This window comes from Erinaceus europaeus, chromosome 12 (genome assembly GCF_950295315.1).
Source record: "Erinaceus europaeus chromosome 12, mEriEur2.1, whole genome shotgun sequence".
Classification (NCBI taxonomy): domain Eukaryota; kingdom Metazoa; phylum Chordata; class Mammalia; order Eulipotyphla; family Erinaceidae; genus Erinaceus; species Erinaceus europaeus.
Genome location: NC_080173.1, coordinates 39,998,870 through 40,017,937, shown reverse-complemented (window position 1 = coordinate 40,017,937; position 19,068 = coordinate 39,998,870). Strand labels below are relative to the sequence as shown.

At 48.7% G+C, this 19,068-nt stretch overlaps 1 protein-coding gene across 2 annotated transcripts in view; it reads right to left on the bottom strand.

Annotated features, from left to right (window-relative positions):
* The window catches only part of FLII (FLII actin remodeling protein), a 26,087-nt gene extending 7,019 nt beyond the window's left edge, over positions 1-19,068 (bottom strand). The window contains exons 1-16 of one of the 2 annotated variants that reach the window (XM_007526191.3): positions 18,827-19,068; positions 15,889-15,999; positions 15,552-15,623; positions 14,055-14,135; positions 13,726-13,811; positions 13,469-13,630; positions 13,152-13,255; positions 12,161-12,336; positions 11,925-12,082; positions 9,297-9,381; positions 8,909-9,056; positions 8,627-8,760; positions 7,816-8,028; positions 7,466-7,645; positions 5,319-5,401; positions 5,154-5,228 (exon numbers count right to left, since the gene is read on the bottom strand). In XM_007526191.3, the coding sequence (XP_007526253.1) occupies positions 5,154-5,228; positions 5,319-5,401; positions 7,466-7,645; positions 7,816-8,028; positions 8,627-8,760; positions 8,909-9,056; positions 9,297-9,381; positions 11,925-12,082; positions 12,161-12,336; positions 13,152-13,255; positions 13,469-13,630; positions 13,726-13,811; positions 14,055-14,135; positions 15,552-15,623; positions 15,889-15,999; positions 18,827-18,889 (1,931 nt within the window). In that variant the 5' untranslated portion in view covers positions 18,890-19,068. Of the gene's footprint in view, positions 1-5,153; positions 5,229-5,318; positions 5,402-7,465; positions 7,646-7,815; positions 8,029-8,626; positions 8,761-8,908; positions 9,057-9,296; positions 9,382-11,924; positions 12,083-12,160; positions 12,337-13,151; positions 13,256-13,468; positions 13,631-13,725; positions 13,812-14,054; positions 14,136-15,001; positions 15,030-15,551; positions 15,624-15,888; positions 16,000-18,826 lie in introns of those variants that run through there. The other variant, XM_060203203.1, reaches the window with a different exon arrangement.

Here is a 19,068-nt window from a genome sequence, read left to right as displayed (position 1 = left end):
CCATAAGATTAGCAGCAGACTTCTCCATACAAACAATACAGGCCAGAAGAGAATGGCAAGATATTTATCGAGTGCTCAATGAGAAAGGCTTTCAGCCAAGAATACTATATCCTGCTAGACTGTCATTCAGACTAGATGGAAGCATCAAAACCTTCTCAGACAAGCAACAGTTGAAGGAAGCAACCATCACCAAGCCTGCCCTGAAAGAAGTTCTGAAAGGTCTCCTATAAACAACCAGACCACCACAAATAGGACATATATCAAAACACTCTAAAACTCTACAAGAATGGCGTCAAAATATCTTCAATCTTTGATATCAATAAATGTCAATGGCCTGAATTCACCTATTAAAAGACACAGAGTAGGAAGATGGATCAGAAAAAAAACCCAACAATATGTTGTCTACAGGAAACTCACCTAATGCAACAAGACAAACACAGACTTAAAGTGAAAGGATGGAAAACTATCATACAAGCCAATGGCCCACAAAAAAGGGCAGGAACAGCTATTCTCATATCTGACATGATAGACTTTAAAATAGATAAGATTAAAAAAGATAGGAATGGACACTACTTAATGCTCAGAGGATCAGTCAATCAAGAGGACTTAACAATTATTAATATCTATGCACCCAATGAGAAGCCATCTAAATACATCAAACTTCTACTGAAAGAGCTACAGCAATATATTAACAGTAACACAATCATAGTAGGGGACTTCAACACCCCACTATCTCAACTTGACAGATCATCCAGGAAGAAAATCAGTAAAGACATAAGGGAGCTAAATGAAGAGATAGATAAACTAGAACTATTGGACATTTTCAGAGTCATTCATCCCAAGAAACTGGAATACACATTTTACTCAAATCCACATGGGTCATTCTCAAGGATAGACCATATGTTAGGCCACAAAGACAGCATCAGCCTATTCAAGAGCACTGAAATCATCCCAAGCATCTTCTCAGACCACAGTGGAATTAAACTAACACTTAATAATCAACAAAAGATTAATAACAGTGCCAAAATGTGGAAGCTCAACAGTACACTTCTTAACAACTTCTGGGTCAAAGAGGAAATCAAAATGTTTCAAGAGTTCAATGAAAATGAAGACACAAGCTATCAAAATATTTGGGACACAGCTAAAGCAGTCCTAAGAGGAAGTTCATAGCTATACAAGCACACATTAGGAAACAAGAAAAGGCACAAATAAACAGCCTGATTGCACATCTTAAAGACCTAGAAGAAGAACAACAAAGGAATCCTAAAGCAACCAGAAGGACAGAAATCACTAAAGTTAGGGCAGAAATAAATAACATTGAGAATAGGAAAACCATACAAAAGATCAATGAAAGTAAATGTTGGTTCTTCGAAAGAGTAAACAAAATCGACAAACCTTTAGCCAGACTCACAAAACAAAAAAGGGAGAAGACCCAAATAAATTGGATAGTAAATGAAAGAGGAGAAATCACAACAGACACTGCAGAAATTCAACATATCATGTGAGGCTTCTATGAACAACTATATGCCACCAAGCTAGAGAACCTGGAAGAAATGAATGATTTCCTAGATACCTATCAACTGCCAAAACTAAGTAAAGAGGAAGTGGATAACATGAACAGGCCCATCACAGCTAATGAAATTGAAACAGATATCAAAAATCTTCCCAAAAATAAAAGTCCTGGAACAGATGGTTTTACAAATGAATTCTACAAAACTTTCAAAGAAGAACTAATACCTCTACTTTTAAAAGTCTTCCAGAAGATTGAAGACACTGGAATACTCCCTGCCAGCTTCTATGAAGCCAACATCACCCTGATACCAAAAGCAGACAGGGACACAACCAAAAAAGAAAACTACAGACCAATATCTCTGATGAACATAGATGCGAAAATATTGAACAAAATTCTAGCCAACCGGATACAGCAGTATATCAAAAAGATTGTTCATCATGACCAAGTGGGGTTTATCCCAGTCATGCAAGGTTGGTTTAATATACGTAAATCAATCAATGTGATCCACCACATCAACAAAAGCAAGACCAAAAACCACATGGTCATACCAATCTTGAGAAAAAAGAACAGAACCGGAGGCATCACACTCCCAGATCTCAAACTGTATTATAGGGCCATTGTCATTAAAACTGCTTGGTACTGGAACATGAACAGACACACTGACCAGTGGAATAGAATTGAGAGCCCAGAAATGAGGCCCCACACGTATGGACATCTAATCTTTGACAAAGGGGCCCAGACTATTATATATTATAAAGCAGAGTCTCTTCAACAAATGGTGTTGGAAACAATGGGTTGAAACATGCAGAAGAATGAAACTGAATCACTGTATTTCACCAAATACAAAAGTAAATTCCAAGTGGATCAAGGACTTGGATGTTAGACCAGAAACTATCAGATACTTAGAGGAAAATATTGGAAGAACTTTTTTCCGCATAAATTTTAAAGACATTTTCAATGAAACGAATCCAATTACAAGGAAGACTAAGGCAAGTATAAACCTATGGGACTACATCAAATTAAAAAGCTTCTTCACAGCAAAAGAAACCACTACCCAAATCAAGAGACCCCTCACAGAATGGGTGAAGATCTTTACATGCCATACATCAGATAAGAGTTTAATAACCAACATATATAAAGAGCTTGCCAGACTCAACAACAAGACAACAAATAACCCCATCCAAAAATGGGGGGAGGACTTGGACAGAATATTCACCACAGAAGAGATCCAAAAGGCCGAGAAACACATGAAAAAATGCTCCAAGTCTCTGATTGTCAGAGAAATGCAAATCAAGACAACAATGAGATATCACTTCACTCCTGTGAGAATGTCACACATCAGAAAAGGTAACAGCAGCAAATGCTGGAGAGGGTGTGGGGTCAAAGGAACCTTCCTGCACTGCTGGTGGGAATGTCAATTGGTCCAACCTCTGTGGAGAACAGTCTGGATAACTCTCAGACGGCTAGAAATGGACCTACCCTATGATCCTGCAATTCCCCTCCTGGGGATATATCCTAAGGAACCCAACACATCGATCCAAAAAGATCTGTGTACACATATGTTCTTGGCAGCACAATTTGTAATAGCCAAAACCTGGAAGCAACCCAGGTGTCCAACAACAGATGAGTGGCTGAGCAAGTTGTGGTATATATACACAATGGAATACTACTCAGCTGTAAAAAATGGTGACTTCACCGTTTTCAGCCGATCTTGGATGGACCTTGAAAAAATCATGTTGAGTGAAATAAGTCAGAAACAGAAGGATGAATATGGGATGATCTCACTCTCAGGCAGAAGTTGAAAAACAAGATTAGAAAAGAAAACACAAGTCGAACCTGAAATGGAATTGGAGTATTACACCAAAGTAAAAGACTCTGGGGTGGGTGGGTGGGTGGGGAGAATACAGGTCCATGAAAAATGATGAATGACATAGTGGGGGTTGTATTGTTAAATGGGAATCTGGGGAATGTTATGCATGTAAAAAAAAAAAGAAGTAGAAACACAAAGCAGAAATTGACTGAGTTTGGAGTATGGCACCAAAGTAAGAAAGCAGAAGTACACTAGAGTTTGCAGTGAGTACCTCCCTAACACTTCCTCTCCATTATCCCAAGCTTTGGGTCCATGATTGCTCAACAATTTGTTTGGCTTTGTATGTTAACTCTCTTTTCAGTCACCAGGTTCCAGGTGTCATCAGGATACCGGCCAGGCTTCCCTGGACTGAAGACCCCACCAATGTGTCCTGGAGCTCAGCTTCCCCAGAGACCCACCCTACTAGGGAAAGAGAGAGGCAGACTGGGAGTATGGACCGACCAGTCAACGCCCATGTTCAGCGGGGAAGCAATTACAGAAGCCAGACCTTCTACCTTCTGCAACCCACAATGACCCTGGATCCATGCTCCCAGTTAGAGAATGGGAAAGCTACTGTGGAGGGGGTGGGATATGGAGATTGGGCGGTGGGAATTGTGTGGAGTTGTACCCCTCCTACCCTATGGTTTTGTTAATTAATCCTTTCTTAAATAAAAAAAATTAAAAAAAAAAAAAAAGAAGACAACAAGGGCAACAAAAAGGGAAAAATAAATACAAATAAATATTTTTTAAAAAAATATATAGGTATCTATCTTTCTCCATCTTCACCATCTCGTCATCAAAAAAAAAAAAAAAAAAGAAAAAATGATCACAGGAGCAGCAGATTTGTAGTGTAGGCACTGAGCCCCATTGATAACCTTGGAGACAAAAAAAAAAAAAAGTAAAGGAGGCTAGGTCACGACACACCCAATTAAGCACACGTGCTACCATGTGCAAGGACACGGGTTCTAGCCCTCACTTCCCCCCCTACTGGAGGGATACTTCATGAGTGGTGAAGTAAATCTGCAGGTCTCTCTCTCTCTCTCTCTCTCTCTCTCCCTATCTCTCCCTCCCCTCTCATTTTATATCTTACCCAACTTAAAAAAAAAAAAGTAAATAATTATTATACTTTAAACAGACTAGGGCGATAGTATAGTGGTTATACAGAAAGATCTTTGTGCCTCAGGCACTGAAGTTTCCAGGTTCAACCCCAGTACCACCAGAAGCCAGTTTAGCCACGCTCTAGTAAATAAATAATAAAATGAGGCCAGGTGGAAGTGCATCCAGTTGAGCACACACAGTACCATGTGCAAGGACCCAGGTTCAAGTCCTTGGTCCCACCTTCAGGTGGCAAGCTTCATGAGCAGTGAAGCTGTGCTGCAGGTATTTCTCTCCTTCTCTGTCTTCCTACCCCTCTCAATTTTTCTCTGTCCTATCAAATAAAAATAAAAGGAAAGCTATAATAAAATGAATTTTGGGGCCAGGTGGTGGCGTACCTGGTTGAGCACACATGTCGCAGTGTGCAAGGACCCGGGTTCAATCCCAGTCCCCACCTTCAGGGGGAAAGCGACTCTCATGCCTAAGGCTCCAGAGTCCTCAATTTGATCCCAAGCTCCACACCACCAGAGTGGTGCTCTCTGGCTTCTCTTACTCTCTGCTTTATATGAAACTTCTACATTTAACAACAAATAATTTTCTGGATCTCTGCTTTCAGAGCCCAAAGCCATCAACCACCACCCCACCCAACTCCACTCCATTCCAGGTTGAGGAAGAAGCTCAAAGTCAGGGCCTTACCTTGGGTCCAGGGAGGTGCCCTTGAGAGGCACAGTCTCCAGCTTGATGTTCTTTTTCCCATACACACGGTACATCCTGGGGGCCAGAGCAGGAGCAGCTTGGTGTGGGCACCTAGTCCCCCCCCCCCCCCCTGCAGCCAGATCCATGCCCCCACCCAAGCATTACCTGGTAACATAGTGTGTGTCCTCCACAGTGTAGAAGCCACTTGCTGTCCCACCCTCAATGTACGAAATGTCATTGTCAAATACCTGTGTGAGAGTGTGTGGCCTTTCAGCACTGAGCTGGTCCAGCTCTCAGACAGCAGCAGTCAGAAGGGTGGCAGTGTGGACAAAGGAGGCTCTGCCACAAACCCAGCATGTGAAGGCCCAGGAGGTGGCACATGGGATTCTGAGTTCAATCCCTGGTACAATCCCCACATGCCAAAATAATGCTTTGGTTTTCCATCTCTCTCTCTCAGTTTTATTATTTTTTTTAAGTTTTTTTTAGAAGTTTTTCTTTAAATTTTTTAATATTTATTTATTTTTCCTTTTGTCGCCTTTTTATTGTTGTTGTAATTATTATTGTTGTTTATGTCGTCATTGTTGGATAGGACAGAGAGAAATGGAGAGAGGAGAGGAAGACAGAGAGGGGGAAAGAAAGATAGACACCTGCAGACCTGCTTCACCACCTGTGAAATGACTCCCCTGCAGGTGGGGGACCAGGGGCTCGAACCAGGATCCTTACTCTGGTCCTTGCGCTTTGTGCCACGTGTGCCTAACCCAACGCGCTATTGCCTGACTCCCAAGTTTTTGTTTTTTTTTAAATCTTTATTTAGAGACAGCCAGAAATCAAGACGGTAAAGGTGATAGGGAGGGAGGGAGAACGAGAGACACCAGCAGCACTGCTTCACCACTTGCAAAGCTTTCTCCCTGCAGGTGGGGACCAGGGGTTTGAACCCAGGTGCATTACCAACCAGCCCCTTATTTTTAATTTTTTATTATTATCTTTATTTATTGGATAGAGGTAGTCAGAAACAGAGGGTAGGGGGAGATAGAGAGGGACAAAGAAAGAGAGACAACTGTAGCACTGCTTCACCACTCATGAACTTTCCCCCTGCAAGTGAGGACTGGGGGCTTAAACTGGGGTCCTTGCACATTGCAACATGCACTTAACCAGGCATGGCACCACTCAGCCTTGGTTCTCTCTTTATCTCATAAATAAATATTTCTAAAAAAAATAATAATAATAATAGGGAGTCGGGCGGTAGCACAGCAGGTTAAGTGCAGGTGGCATAAAGCGCAAGGACTGGCGTAAGGATTCTGGTTCAAGCCTCCAGATCCCCACCTGCAGAGGAGTTGCTTCACAAGTGGTGAAGCAGGTCTGCAGGTATCTTTCTCTCCCGTCTCTGTCTTCCCCTCCTCTCTCCATTTCTCTCTGTCCTATCCAAAAACGACAACAATAACTACAACAACAACAAAAAAAAAGGGCAACAAAAGGGAATAAATAAAAACAATAAAAATGCATAGGTTCTGAGGCCCAAGAGGTTGGGCAGTGGCTAAAGTGTTGGACTCTCAAGCATGATGTCCTGAGTTCAATCCCTGGTATCTCATGGGGCCAGAGTGATCCTCTGCTTCTCATCAATAAACAATAAAATCTTAAAAAAAAAAAAAAAATTCACAGGTGGTGAAGCAGGACTGCAGGTATCTGTCTTTCTCTCCCCGTCTTCCGCTTCTCTCTCCATTTCTCTCTGTTCTATCCAACAACGACGACATCAATAACAACAACAATAACTACAACAACAATGAAAAACAACAAGGGCAACAAAAGGGGAAAATATATATATATATATATATATATATAGAGAGAGAGAGAGAGAGAGATGGAGAATGGCTATGGGAGACAGCATAATGACTATACAAACAGCTTTCAGCCTGAGGCCCCAGGTTCAATTCCTAGCATCACCATAAGCCAGAGCTGAGCAGTGTTCTGGGAAAATTAATAAAAGAATACAAATAAACACAGTCTGTACTTAAAAGCACAGGCACATACGGGGTGTCAAGAAACACAGATGTGCTGGCATGCCCACTGGGCAGCTACAGGGTGCTAAGGTGTGTGGGAATGAGTGTACAGCAGGCCTAAGAGGGAAACTGAATGAACAGGGCTGCCAGCTCCAACCCAGTCAGAAGACGGGAGGTTCTGCTTTCTGCCTTGCCCAGAAATCAGCTCAAGATTGAAGTTGACTCCTGTCTGGGGCTCAGCCTGCCTTACTGCTGTTTGTCCCTGCTGTCGCCTTAGGTCCAGGCAAAGCCTGCCTACCCAGCACGTGACCCCACCTGGAGGAACTCCTCACTCTCGTCGCCCATCTCCTCGCGCACGGTGCGACACTCAGCGCCCAGATAGTTGCGAAGGTTGACAGCGTGGATGGCAGAGCATGCCTTCTTGTCGAGTGTGGCTTCGCTGCCAATCCAGTAGTAGATCTCCCAGTTAAGTGAGCCGCTGTCATCCAGAAAGGTCTGGAGGACCCCCCCACACACACACATATCCTGTCAGTGCTCTCTGCTGGGGAGTCCTGGCACCCAGTTCCCCCAGAGAGGCTGCACTGACCCCACCCCTAGCCATCCTCCCTCCATTTCACCTCTTTGGAGGGACCAGGAACCCTGTGAGCTGAGGTGGCCATTCTGACCTTGAGCACAATGTAGCAGTCAGCCTCGTAGAACTTGCCATGGAAGGCTTCCTCTACCAGCACAGGCACAAAATTCTCGATCTGCCAGATAGTAAGTCCAGGCAGCTGGCCCACATCTTCTGTGAAGAACTCTGAGTAGTCGAGGCGTGGCTTCTCCAGGCCCTGGTCCCAGCGCCGTGCCTTGCTACCTGAGGCTTGGGCCTCAGCACTCTCCTGGGTGAAGTGACATGTGGCTGAGCTTACACCAGGCTCTGCTGCCTCCAACCCCTACCAAATAGCTTTGAAATGACTGCTGTATCTGCCAGGCTCCCACTCTGTTCTCTGCCCCTACCTCGCTCACCTCCTGCTCTTTTTTTCTTTTAAAAGTCCTCTTTTATTATTATTATTATTTATTCCCTTTTGCTGCCCTTGTTTTATTAATAACAACTTATTGATGTCACTGTTGTTGAATAGGACAGAGAGAAATGGAGAGAGGAAGGGAAGACAGAGAGGGGGAAGAGAAGAATAGACACCTGCAGACCTGATCACCGCTTGTGAAGCGACCACCCTGCAGGTGGGGAGCTGGGGCTTGAACCGGGGTCCTTAGGCCGGTCCTTAGGCTTTGCACCACCTGTGCTTAACCCGCTGTGCTACAGCCCGACTCCCCCCCCCCTTTTTTTTAAGAATTTGTTTATTTATTCATGAGAAAGATAGGCAGAGAGAGAAAGAACCAGATACCACTCTGGCACATGTGCTGGCAGGGATTGAACTCAGGACCTCATGGTTGAGTATCCAATGCTTTATTCACTGCGCCACCTCCCGGACCACTCACCTCCTGCTTTTTGTTCTTTTCCTGGGCCACATCTGACATGCCTTTGAGCACCTGCTTGGCCTGGTCATCTTGGGCTGAGTCTTTGCGTCTCCGGAGCCTCATTTTCCGAGCCAGAGGGTCTTTAGGGCCACTCCCTGGGTGAGGAGGGTCAGACAGCAAGAGTCCTGGCTGGACCTGAGTCCTAGACCCCACCAACCAGGGACTAACTCTATCCTCTCATGTGTGGAGAGTTATGCCCCACCAGTCAGAGAAGGGGAAACTGAGGCCCAGAGAAGTACTCACCAGCTGCAGCAGCAGCCACTGTGGCAGGGGAAGCACCTGCCAGCCGCAGCTGGTTCTGCAGAGAGAAGTCGATGTTGTACCACTCAGCAGCATAGTCTGCAGGCTTGGGGGGCATCACCAGGCTGGGGTTCTCTCGTACGTCCAGGATCTGCCAGAGGGGAACAGAGCTGCACTGAATGTATGTCCTACCTCCTAGCCAGGTAGCCTGGTGCCATCTAAAAGCCAGAAGGTGTGGTGGGGGGGTGGGCACAGGCTCCCCTTGCCCCAAAGGTGCTGCATTTCACACTTCCAGAAGTTCTCTGGGGTGTCATGATGTGCCTATGCACACTCCTATGCCCAGTCTTCCTAGTGGGCCACTACCCCTGCTCCATCCCACCCTCAGCCTGACCTGGATCTCTGTCAGGAAGTGGATGGCTTCTGGGAGCGTTACCAGGCGGTTCTTGGTCAGGACCAGCTTTCTCAGCTTTGTACACCTGAGGGGATACAGCCTGGTCTCAGGAAGATGACAAGATAGTGGAGGCAGCAGCAGGGAAAATTCCAGTCCTGGCAGAGAAGCAGCAGTGGGGCTGGAAGACTTGAGCAGTTCCCCCAAGTAGGGCACTCGCCTTGTCATAAGCATAACCCAGGTTTGAGCCCAGGCACTACATGGAAGTTGCTAGGGCACCAGAGGCAGCTCTATCTGAATAAAAGGCAGCTGACCCAGGAGTGGTGAAATCTTACATTCCTCAGGCCCTTGGCTTCACAGAAAAAAGAAACCAATGGTCTGGGAAGTGGCAAAGTGGATAAAGCATTGGACTCTCAAGCATGAGGTCCTGAGTTCAATCCCCAGCAGCACATGTACCAGAGTAACATCTGGTTTTCCCATCTTTCTCATTAATAAAAATGTTAAAAAAAAAAAAAGAAAGAAAAGAAGAAAGAGAGAAAGAAAGAAAGAAAGAAAGGAAGGAAGGAAGGAAGGAAGGAAGGAAGGAAGGAAAATGGAGCTGGGCGGTAGCGCAGCGGGTAAGCACACATGGCGCAAAGTGTTAATGGACCAGCGTAAGGATCCCGGTTCGAGCCCCCGGCTCCCCACCAGCAGGGGAGTCGCTTCACAGGCAGTGAAACAGGTCTGCAGGTGTCTATCTTTCTCTCCCCCTGTCTGTCTTCCCTCCTCTCTCCATTTCTCTCTATCCTATCCAACAATGATGACATCAATAACAACAACAACAATGAAACAAGGGCAACAAAAGGGAATAAATAAAATATTAAAAAATAAAAATACAATACAATAAAATTTCTTAAAAAAAAGAGAGAGAGAGAAAAACAGTGGGTTTATCTGTGCAGGAAGATGGGGAAAGCTGCTACTGCTAGGACTGAGTCTCCTCCCGGCTACAGCTACAGCTACAGCTGCAGGCCTGGGAAGCTTGTTCTGTGACTTTCATGGAGCAAGCATTGTTTGTTTGTTTTAAAGACTTTTTTAGGGGCCTGGTGGTGGTGCACCTGGTTGAGTGCACAGGTTACAATGTGCAAGGATCTGGGTTCAAGCCCCCGGTCCCCACCTATGGGGGAAAGCTTCACAAGGGGTGAAACAGTGCTGCAGCTCTCTCTCTCTCTCCCTTTCTATTTCCCCTTTCCTCTGAATTTCTGGCTGTCTCTGTCCAGTAAATAAAGGTAACTTAAAAAAAAAAAAGATTTTTGGGCAGGGGTGGGGTAGACTCTCATGCCTGAGGTTCCAAAGTCCCAGGTTCCGTCCCCCGCACCACCATAAGCCAGAGCTGAGCAGTGCTCTGGTAAAAAAATAAATAAAGTGGTCCAGGAGGTGGCACAATGGATAAAGCCCTGGACTCCCAAGCAGGAGGTCCCAAGTTTAATCCCTGGCAGCACATGTACCAGAGTGATATCTGGCTCTTTCTCTCTCTCTCCTCCTTTCTCATTAATAAATATATAAAATCTTTAAAAAATAAAATAAATAAATAAATAATAAATTAAAAAATTATTTGGGGGGAGATAGCATAACGATTCTGCAAAAAGACTTTCATGTGGTACGGAGGTGGCACAGTGGCTAAGGCACTAGACTCTCAAGCATGAGGTCCTGAATTTAATCCCCGGCAGCACATGTACCAGAGTGATGACTGGTTCTTTCTCTCCTATCTTTCTCATGAATAAGTAAATAAATTAGAAAAAAAAAAATCTTTAAAAAAAAAAAAGATTTTCATGCCTGAGGCTCTGAAGTCCTAGGTTCAATCCCTAGTACCACGATAAGCCAGAGAGCTGAGCAGTGCTCTCATTATGTCTCTCTCATTACAAAAAAAAAAAAAAAAGGCTTTTTACTTTACTTATTTTGTAGGAGACAGTTTCCCATGGGAGGGAGAGAGAAGCCAAGGTACCACTCTAGAACACAGTCACACAGTTGGTGGGGGTGGGTGTCAAACCAGGAACCTCAGGCATGCAAGTCCTGTGCTCTACCAGCTGAGCTCTTTTTCTACTTTTTTTTTTTTTTGAGACACAAACAGAGACACCACAACACTAAAAATTTCCCAAATGTGGTGGGAGCTGGGCTTGAACCTGGCTTGTACATATGACAAAGCAGTGCACTATCCCAGTGATCTATTCCACCATGCCTATCAGCTGAGCTTTTTTTCCTACCAGGGAGCAGTGTTTTTCAAGGTAGCCACCTACAGAGTAAGGGTCCTCGTATGAGTAAGAGGCACCTGGAAGAGACCATCTGTCCTCAGACTAGCTTGGAGGCTGCTGGGATGAGGGCTTGAATCCTCTCTTCTTTGCCTAAAGAACTTCTCAGGGACATACATCAGTAGGCACTGAGTCACAGGCAGGCTCAGAAGCAGCAGTATAGTGCCCCAAACTTAGGTAGCCACAGAGACTACCTAGCCATGCCCCCTAGTGCCCTCTCACAGGGTGCCCTGAAGCACCTACATTGAGAAAAGCCTGTGTGTCTGTGTCTTCACTCACAGAGCTTGACTGACTCATCTCCTCTAAAGACCCCAGGGTGTGGGGGCCCCCCCACCGCCCGGCACACCTGCAGAGGCTCTCAGGGATGAGCTCCAGGTTGTTGTTGGCAGCCATGAACTCCTCCAGGCTGGCCAGCTTGCCGATGCCCGAGGGCAGCCCATCAAAGTCCAGCTTGTTGGAGTTCAGATACAGCCTCTTCAGCTTGCTCAGCTTGCAGATGGCTGACTGGAGGGCAGGCACAGGGGTAGGGAGTCAGGGCAGGGGTCAGGCAGGGCTCCTCCCACTTCGCAGGCAGGGACTCACGGGCAGAGAGGTGAGCTGGTTACGGGACAGGTTGAGGGTCTCCAGTTGCAGCCACTGGTCAATGCATAGTGACAGCTCCTCAATCTGGTTGCTGCTGAGGTTGAGGCGGCGCAGGCTAGGCAGTGTGTATAGACACTCGGGCACACGTGCTAAGTCGTTGCAGGACAGGTCCATGTCTGTGGCACCAGGCAATAGGTCAGTGGGCAGCCAGTCCAGTGAGCCTGGGCTCACCACCTCCAGGCTCCATGGCTACAGACAAATGTCTTAACCTCTCTGAACCTCAGTGTATTCCCCTGGATGTTTTCACTCTAGGTAGATCGAGGCAAAGAGGCAAGGCCCCAGACCTGGCTGTATGACTGCTCATTACAGCAGGAGCAGAGACAGTCCCAACAGCATCTGGGGGAGGGGAGGTACAGGGGGGTACAGTTGCTAAAACCCCTGGATGTTTTGTGTTTTTTAAAGTCCTGAACTTATAGGCAAGAGGTCCTGAGTTCTCTGTGGCATTGCAATTAACAGAGCAATGTTCTGATTCTTTATCTCACAAATGAAAAAATATAATAATATATAACTTTCTCTTTGCTCATCACTGAGATTCCCCTGTTTTGGCATGATTTTCCCATATAGAGCAATACAGAGAGGGCTGGGGAGATAGCGTAATGATTATGTAGTGATTTTCATGTCTGAGGCTCTGAGATCCTAGGTTCAATCCCCAGCACCACAATAAGCCAGAGCTAAGCAGTGCTCTAGGGAAAAGAGAGAGTGAAAGAGATCACAGCACTGAAGGGAACTTCAGCGAGCTGGAACCTAGGTGGCCATGCTGATGGCAAAGTAGTGCACTATCCAAGTAAGTTATTTTGCCAGGCCAAAAAGACACAAGTCTTCAAAAAAAAAAAGAAAAGAAAAAGAAACAGTCATAACATAGATCTGACACCCCCCCCCCCAAAGCCTGGAGGGCAGGGGGAGTGCCTGGGGGCAGGACAGAGGCACTAACCTGTGAGGTTGCTCAGGCCCTCCAGACTGGTAGGCAGGTTGCTCTGGGTGCGCTGTGTGTTCCTCAGGTGCAGTGTCTGCAGAGCTGTCAGAGCCGGGAGCTGCCTGTGGAAGAGGGGGTGGTCAGGTAGGGGTGGCCCCAGAGCCAGGGCCCAGGAGTCTGAGGGGACAAGGCCCAGGCATCTTTGCTTGCTGATGGGTGACACTTAGTGATGACGGGGCCCAGGGATACAGCCCAGGAAGGATGGGTGCCCGTATGTCCAAGGGGGAGGTCCAGGTGGAGCAACTGGGGTGGGTAGCTGGCCAGGAATCTCTGACCGGAGCTGGGCGTGCAGCAGTGGGTTTCCGTTGAGCACCAGAGTCTGCAAGTGCACCAGGCGGCGCATCTGGGGAGGCAGGCTCTCCAGGCGGTTCTCGCTAAGGTCCAGGTATAGCAGATCAGTGAGGTTGATGAACAGCTGGTTGGGAATGCTGTCAATGCTGTGGGTGGGAGGGCAGTTGGAGCAGTGATCATGGCCCCTGTCCCCTAGCCCCACAGGCTTCACTGGCCACCCACTCCCTCCCGAGGCAGGCACCTGTTGTGGCTGAGGTTCAGCACCAGCATGTTCTTGGCATTCTCCAGCTCCCGTGGGCACTCAGTCAGCTGGTTGTGGCTCAGGTCCTAGAGGGCAAGACCACAGCCAGAGCCAAGGGGTCAGCCCCAGGGGCTTCAGGACCAAAGGGAAGGTGCTCAGAGTTGAGGGGGTAGCAGTCAGGGAACTCCATAGTGATCCAGGACAAGGCACGACTCTTGCCAAGCCTCAGTCTCACCTGTGAAATGGGTTCACAGGGGCACCAAGGCTGCCCTGCCACAGCTAAGGGCTGAATGGTGGGGCTGGTCTAGGACAAAGGGAGTGATACTGACCAGGACAGAGAGGTCATCTAGCTTGAAGATGTCATCAGGGACTCCAGAATTCTTCAGGTTGTTGGCTCGGGCAATGATGGCCTGGGGACAAACAGGGAAGTCTGTCACTGCTGGCGCCTGCCAGGGGAAGCCTACTTAGGGTTAGACCCAGGTGACTGCCCACCACTGTCCTCACACAAGGATCCCTCCATCCAGCAAGCTGTCTCCATCCTTGGCATGAGCTCCTGCTCACATCTCAAAGCCTCATCTACATGTGCCCAGAGCTTAGTATGGGATCTGGACAGAAAGTTCAAATACAGGGAGTCGGGCGGTAGCACAGTGGGTTAAGTGCAGATGGAGCTAAGCGCAAGGACCGACTAAGGATCCAGGCTCAAGCACCCGGCTCCCCATCTGCAGGGGAGTCACTTCATAGGCGGTGAAACAGGTCTACAGGTGTCTGTCTTTCTCTCCCCCCTCTGTCTTCCCCTCCTCTCTCTATTTCTCTCTGTCCTATCCAACAACAACATCAATAAACAACAATAATAAAAATATCAAAAAAATTTAAAAAAAAAAAAGAAGGAAAGAAAGTTCAGATACTGAGAGCCAGTCTCTTTGCAGCCCTGGGGCTGAAACCATGAAACAGTGAGCATACAGAGGCTTGAAGGGCAGAGAATGAGCAGGGACAAAAAGCTGCCACTCACTCTCCTTAAGCCCCAATGGTTGTCACACTGCTGGAACTTCCTTGGAGTAGAAGGGGCTTGCCCAAGGTCAGCTAGCCAGGGAGAGGCAGAGGCTAAGGGCTGTGCCCTCACCAATATGGGGCCTGGCCAGGAATGACAGCCAATTAGGCCCAGAGGGTCTGGACAGGGGTGAATGGAGAGACAGGTGACTAGCCATCTCCCCTCCAGACAAACCCTGCCAGCTTGATTTCCCACTTTTGGCTGTGGGGTTTCAGGCAAGTGACCTACCTTTGGGGCCTGAGTCTGCATCTGTGGGCTGTTGGAGCTCAGGATTATAAAAAAAAAAAAGCACATGAGGGGTGGAGGGTAGATAGCATAATGGTTATGCAAACGGACTCTCATGCCTGAGACTCCCAACAACCCAGGTTCAATCCCCCGCACCACCATAAGCCAGAAAAAGCACATGAAAAGCCCCATGTGGAACAGCCTGGGAGGGGGAGCAGGAGATAAAGGTGCTAAATTCTGAGGTCCTAAGTTTAACTCCTGGCATCACAAGTGATGTTTTGCTTCTCTCTCTCTCTCTTTCTCCCTCCCCAACTACTTCCTTCTCTCTCATGAACAAATAAACAAAACAGAGAGAGAGAGAAGAAAATAGGAAAAGCCTATGTGGAACAGCTGGGACAGGCTCAGCTGGGATCACCTGTCATTGTCACTGTCCTTGTCATTCAAACAAAAAGAGAAGGGGGAATGGATCTTGGCTTTCTCATGTCCCTCCCCCAGGACTACTTAGCCCTTTCTCTTTGGGGACAGTTGAGGCCCAGCCCCATGCCCCACTCACCCGAAGCGAAGGCAGGCTGGAGAGTTCACCATGCAGTGTGGTCAGGTTATTGTGGCTCACAGAAAGATGCTCCTGTGTAGAGGGAAGGGGCGGCGGCTCATCGGGGCTCAGTGGGGTGGTGGGCCAGCCACCAAGACCCCACTGTCTGGGGGTGGTGGTAGGCACAATCCCATCCTGTCCTGTGTCCAGGGCTTTGCCTCTTTTAGCATACCACCTGGGCAAGGTGCTCAGGCTCCACCAGCCAGCTTTGCCCATGGCATCCAGACCTCTTAGCAGGCCCTGCCCACCTGGCCTAACCCCATCCTTGGACCCTCCCACGGCTCCTGAGGCTCCTCACCAGCTTCTGCAGGGCAGCCAACTCCTCTGGCAGGTAGCAGAGGCCGGTGCGGTTCAGCTTCAGCCATCGTAGGCTGGTCATGGCCTTGACATTCTCAGGGAAGTAGCCGCCCTGGAGGTGGGAGGGTATCATGGTAAGGTTGGTCTAGGAGAGGGGCAACCCTGTTACTCTGTGCTCTGTGGCCCTCCCTACCCAGGGAAGCCTGGGAAGGGACAACAGATACTCCTTCTTGCCAGCTGTGTGATCCTGGAGGTGGGAGGAGAGAAAATCATGAGGGCTGGGTGGTGGGACACCCAGATCACACATATTACCCTGCTCAAGGGCCCGAGTTCAAGTCCCTAGCCCCCACCTGCAGTGGGAAGCTTCATGATCAGTGAAGCAGTGCTACAGATCTCTGTCTCCCACTTCCCTCTCAATTTCTCTCTATTCTACCAAGTGAAAAGAAAACAAACAAAAAGTCGCACTCATGCTACCACTCTGAGGCTCAATTTTCTCAGGCCAAAAATAAGGATCACGAAAGCCTCCTCAAGGGGGCAAGAGCAGCTCACCAGGTCGGGTGCATACTCTGCCATGCACATGGCCTGGTTTGAACCCTATTTTCCATGGCACCAGGGGAAGCTCTGCCTCTGTCAGTTCCTGCTTATGCCACCTGAGGTGGGGGGAACCCCCCCCCACTACTGCCCTAGCCCTCCTTTCACTCCTACCCTGCTGTTAGCATACAAGCCACTATGGCAAGGTCCAGTCCCCTGTACTAGCACAGCACTATTCATTTGTTCATTCACTCACTATTAATCACATCAGCACTTCTGGCCCTGGTGGCAGGGCACCTAGGGCAGCATTCAGTGCCTGTGGCTGCTATCCCCTCCTGCCTGTGGCTGCATTCCTGACCAGTGATTCACTCTCCAGCCAGGGAGCATGCAGGGAGACCCCAGGTGATGACAGGAACAGGGTGGCAGGCTGTGCCTGGGGCCTGGGTGTGTGCATTGTTAGGAAGTGCCTGACTGCTCCTCTGCCCATCACCCACTTGTAGCCCAGTCCCAGTCTCCCAGGTATCCTCTCCCCTCTGGCCACTGGCTCTGCTCACCTCATTCTGTCTTTTATTTTTGGCCATGAAAGTTATTGCTTGATGCAGCACTATGAATCCACTATTACAAAAGGCTACTTTTCTCATTTTTTATTTTATTTTATTTTATTTTATTTTATTTTTTCCCTCCAGGGTTATTGCTGGGCTCGGTGCCTGCACCATAAATCCACCGCTCCTGGAGGCCATTTTCCCCCCTTTTTGTTGCCCTAGTTGTTACAGCCTCGTTGCGGTTATTATTGCCATTGTTGACGTTGCTTTGTTGTTGGATAGGACAGAGAGAAATGGAGAAAGGAGGGGAAGACAGAGAGAGGGGGAGAGAAAGATAGACACCTGCAGACCTGCTTCACCGCTTGTGAAGCAACTCCTCTGCAGGTGGGGAGCCGCGGGCTCGAACCGGGATCCTTACGCCGGTCCTTGTGCTTTGTGCCATGTGCACTTAACCCACTGGGCCACCGCCTGACCCCCTACTTTTCTCATTTTATTAAATAGGGCAGAAAGAAATTGAGAAGGGAGGGGGAAACAGAAGAGATCCCAGTTCAAGTTCCCAGCTCCCCACCTGCAGGGAGGTCACAAACAGTGAAGTAGGTCTTTCTCTACCCCTCTCTGTCTTCCCATCCTCTCTCGATTTCTCTCTGTCCTGCCCAACAACAACAACGACAATAACCACAACAACAATAAACAAGGGCAACAAAAGGGAAAAAATAGCCTCCAGGAGTATTGGATTCATAGTGCAGGCATTGAGTCCCAGCGATAACCCTGGAGGCAAAAAATATATAAATAAATAAATAAACACAGTGGGAGGGCACACTTGGTGTTGAGTGCTCACATTGCTATGCACAAGGGGACCCAGAGTTCAAGCCTCTCCTCCCCACCTACAGAGGGAAAGGTACCAGCAACGAAACAAGGCCACAGGTGTCTCTTTTCCTCTCTATCTCCCCCTCCCTCTCAATTTCTCTGTCTATCCAAAAAACAGTAAAAAATAGGCTTCAAGTCTCTATCTCTCCCTTCCCGATTGATTGATTGATTGATTGATTGATTTTTTAAACCAGCGCACTGCTCAGTTAAGGACTGAACCTGGAATTCTGGAGTCTCAGGCATGAGGGTCCGTCCCTTGCACAACCATTATGCTATCTAACCCCGCCCTCCCTACTGATTTTTGTCTCTATCCAACAAATACAAATATAAAGAAATACAATATTCTAAAAGCAAATATTTGTTTTAATTTTTAAAGGAATTCATCTATAAAAGTACTTTTGCTTTGTTTTGCAGAAGAGCATGACTCAGCTCTGCTTCCTGGTGGTGCAGGGCGTGGATCCTGGGACCTGTCACTTGCAACACCAGTGTGCTCCCCCTAAGCCTCCCCAACCCGGTTCTGAATCGTCACTCCACTTGCAGAGACAGAAGATAGCGGGGGGGGGGGGGGGGGGTCGGGGCGCGGCCAGCAGCCCAGAGATCCCGGGGACGCCCTTGCGGTGCGGGGTGGACCCGGGCCGCACCCAGCCGGGGGTGCGCTCTGCCCGCCAGCGGTCCCCGCGCCCCTGCCCCGGCGGCCACGCACAACGCCTGGCCGCACCTGCCCGCCGCCCCGCCGCTGGGGCTCCTTCCTGCTGGTGCAGCTGACCCGGCGGCCGGGCTCCACCGGCGGAAGTGAGACCCGCGAGCGTAGGCAGTCGGCGAGGCCGACGGCGGCAGGCGGAGCCGGACAGGAGCTCCCCGCACAGCTCGGGCCCCAGTACCCGCCCGTGGCCGCCCGCCCTGCGCAGCCCCACCCGCCCGCCACAGGCCCGAGCCGGATCCACAGACCAGGGGAGGCGAGGCTCATACCGACCGCCCGGTTTCCAGCCACCGCCTCACCTTGAAGTCGTTGCCGCTGAGGTCCACGCCGCGAACGAACGGCAGCACCCCGGTGGCCTCCATGGCGCCGCGCTCGCTGTCGCCCGCCAGCCGGGCGGGGGCGCCCGCAGCCGGGCAGAGCTAGCTCAGGACCCGCCCTCTGCCCCGCCCGCTTGTCGCGCCCTCCGCCGCCACGTCTGCCGGGAGGGGCGCGTCCTATCTCGTCCGGAGCCCCAAGTCCGGGCCCCATCGCCGCTGTGCTT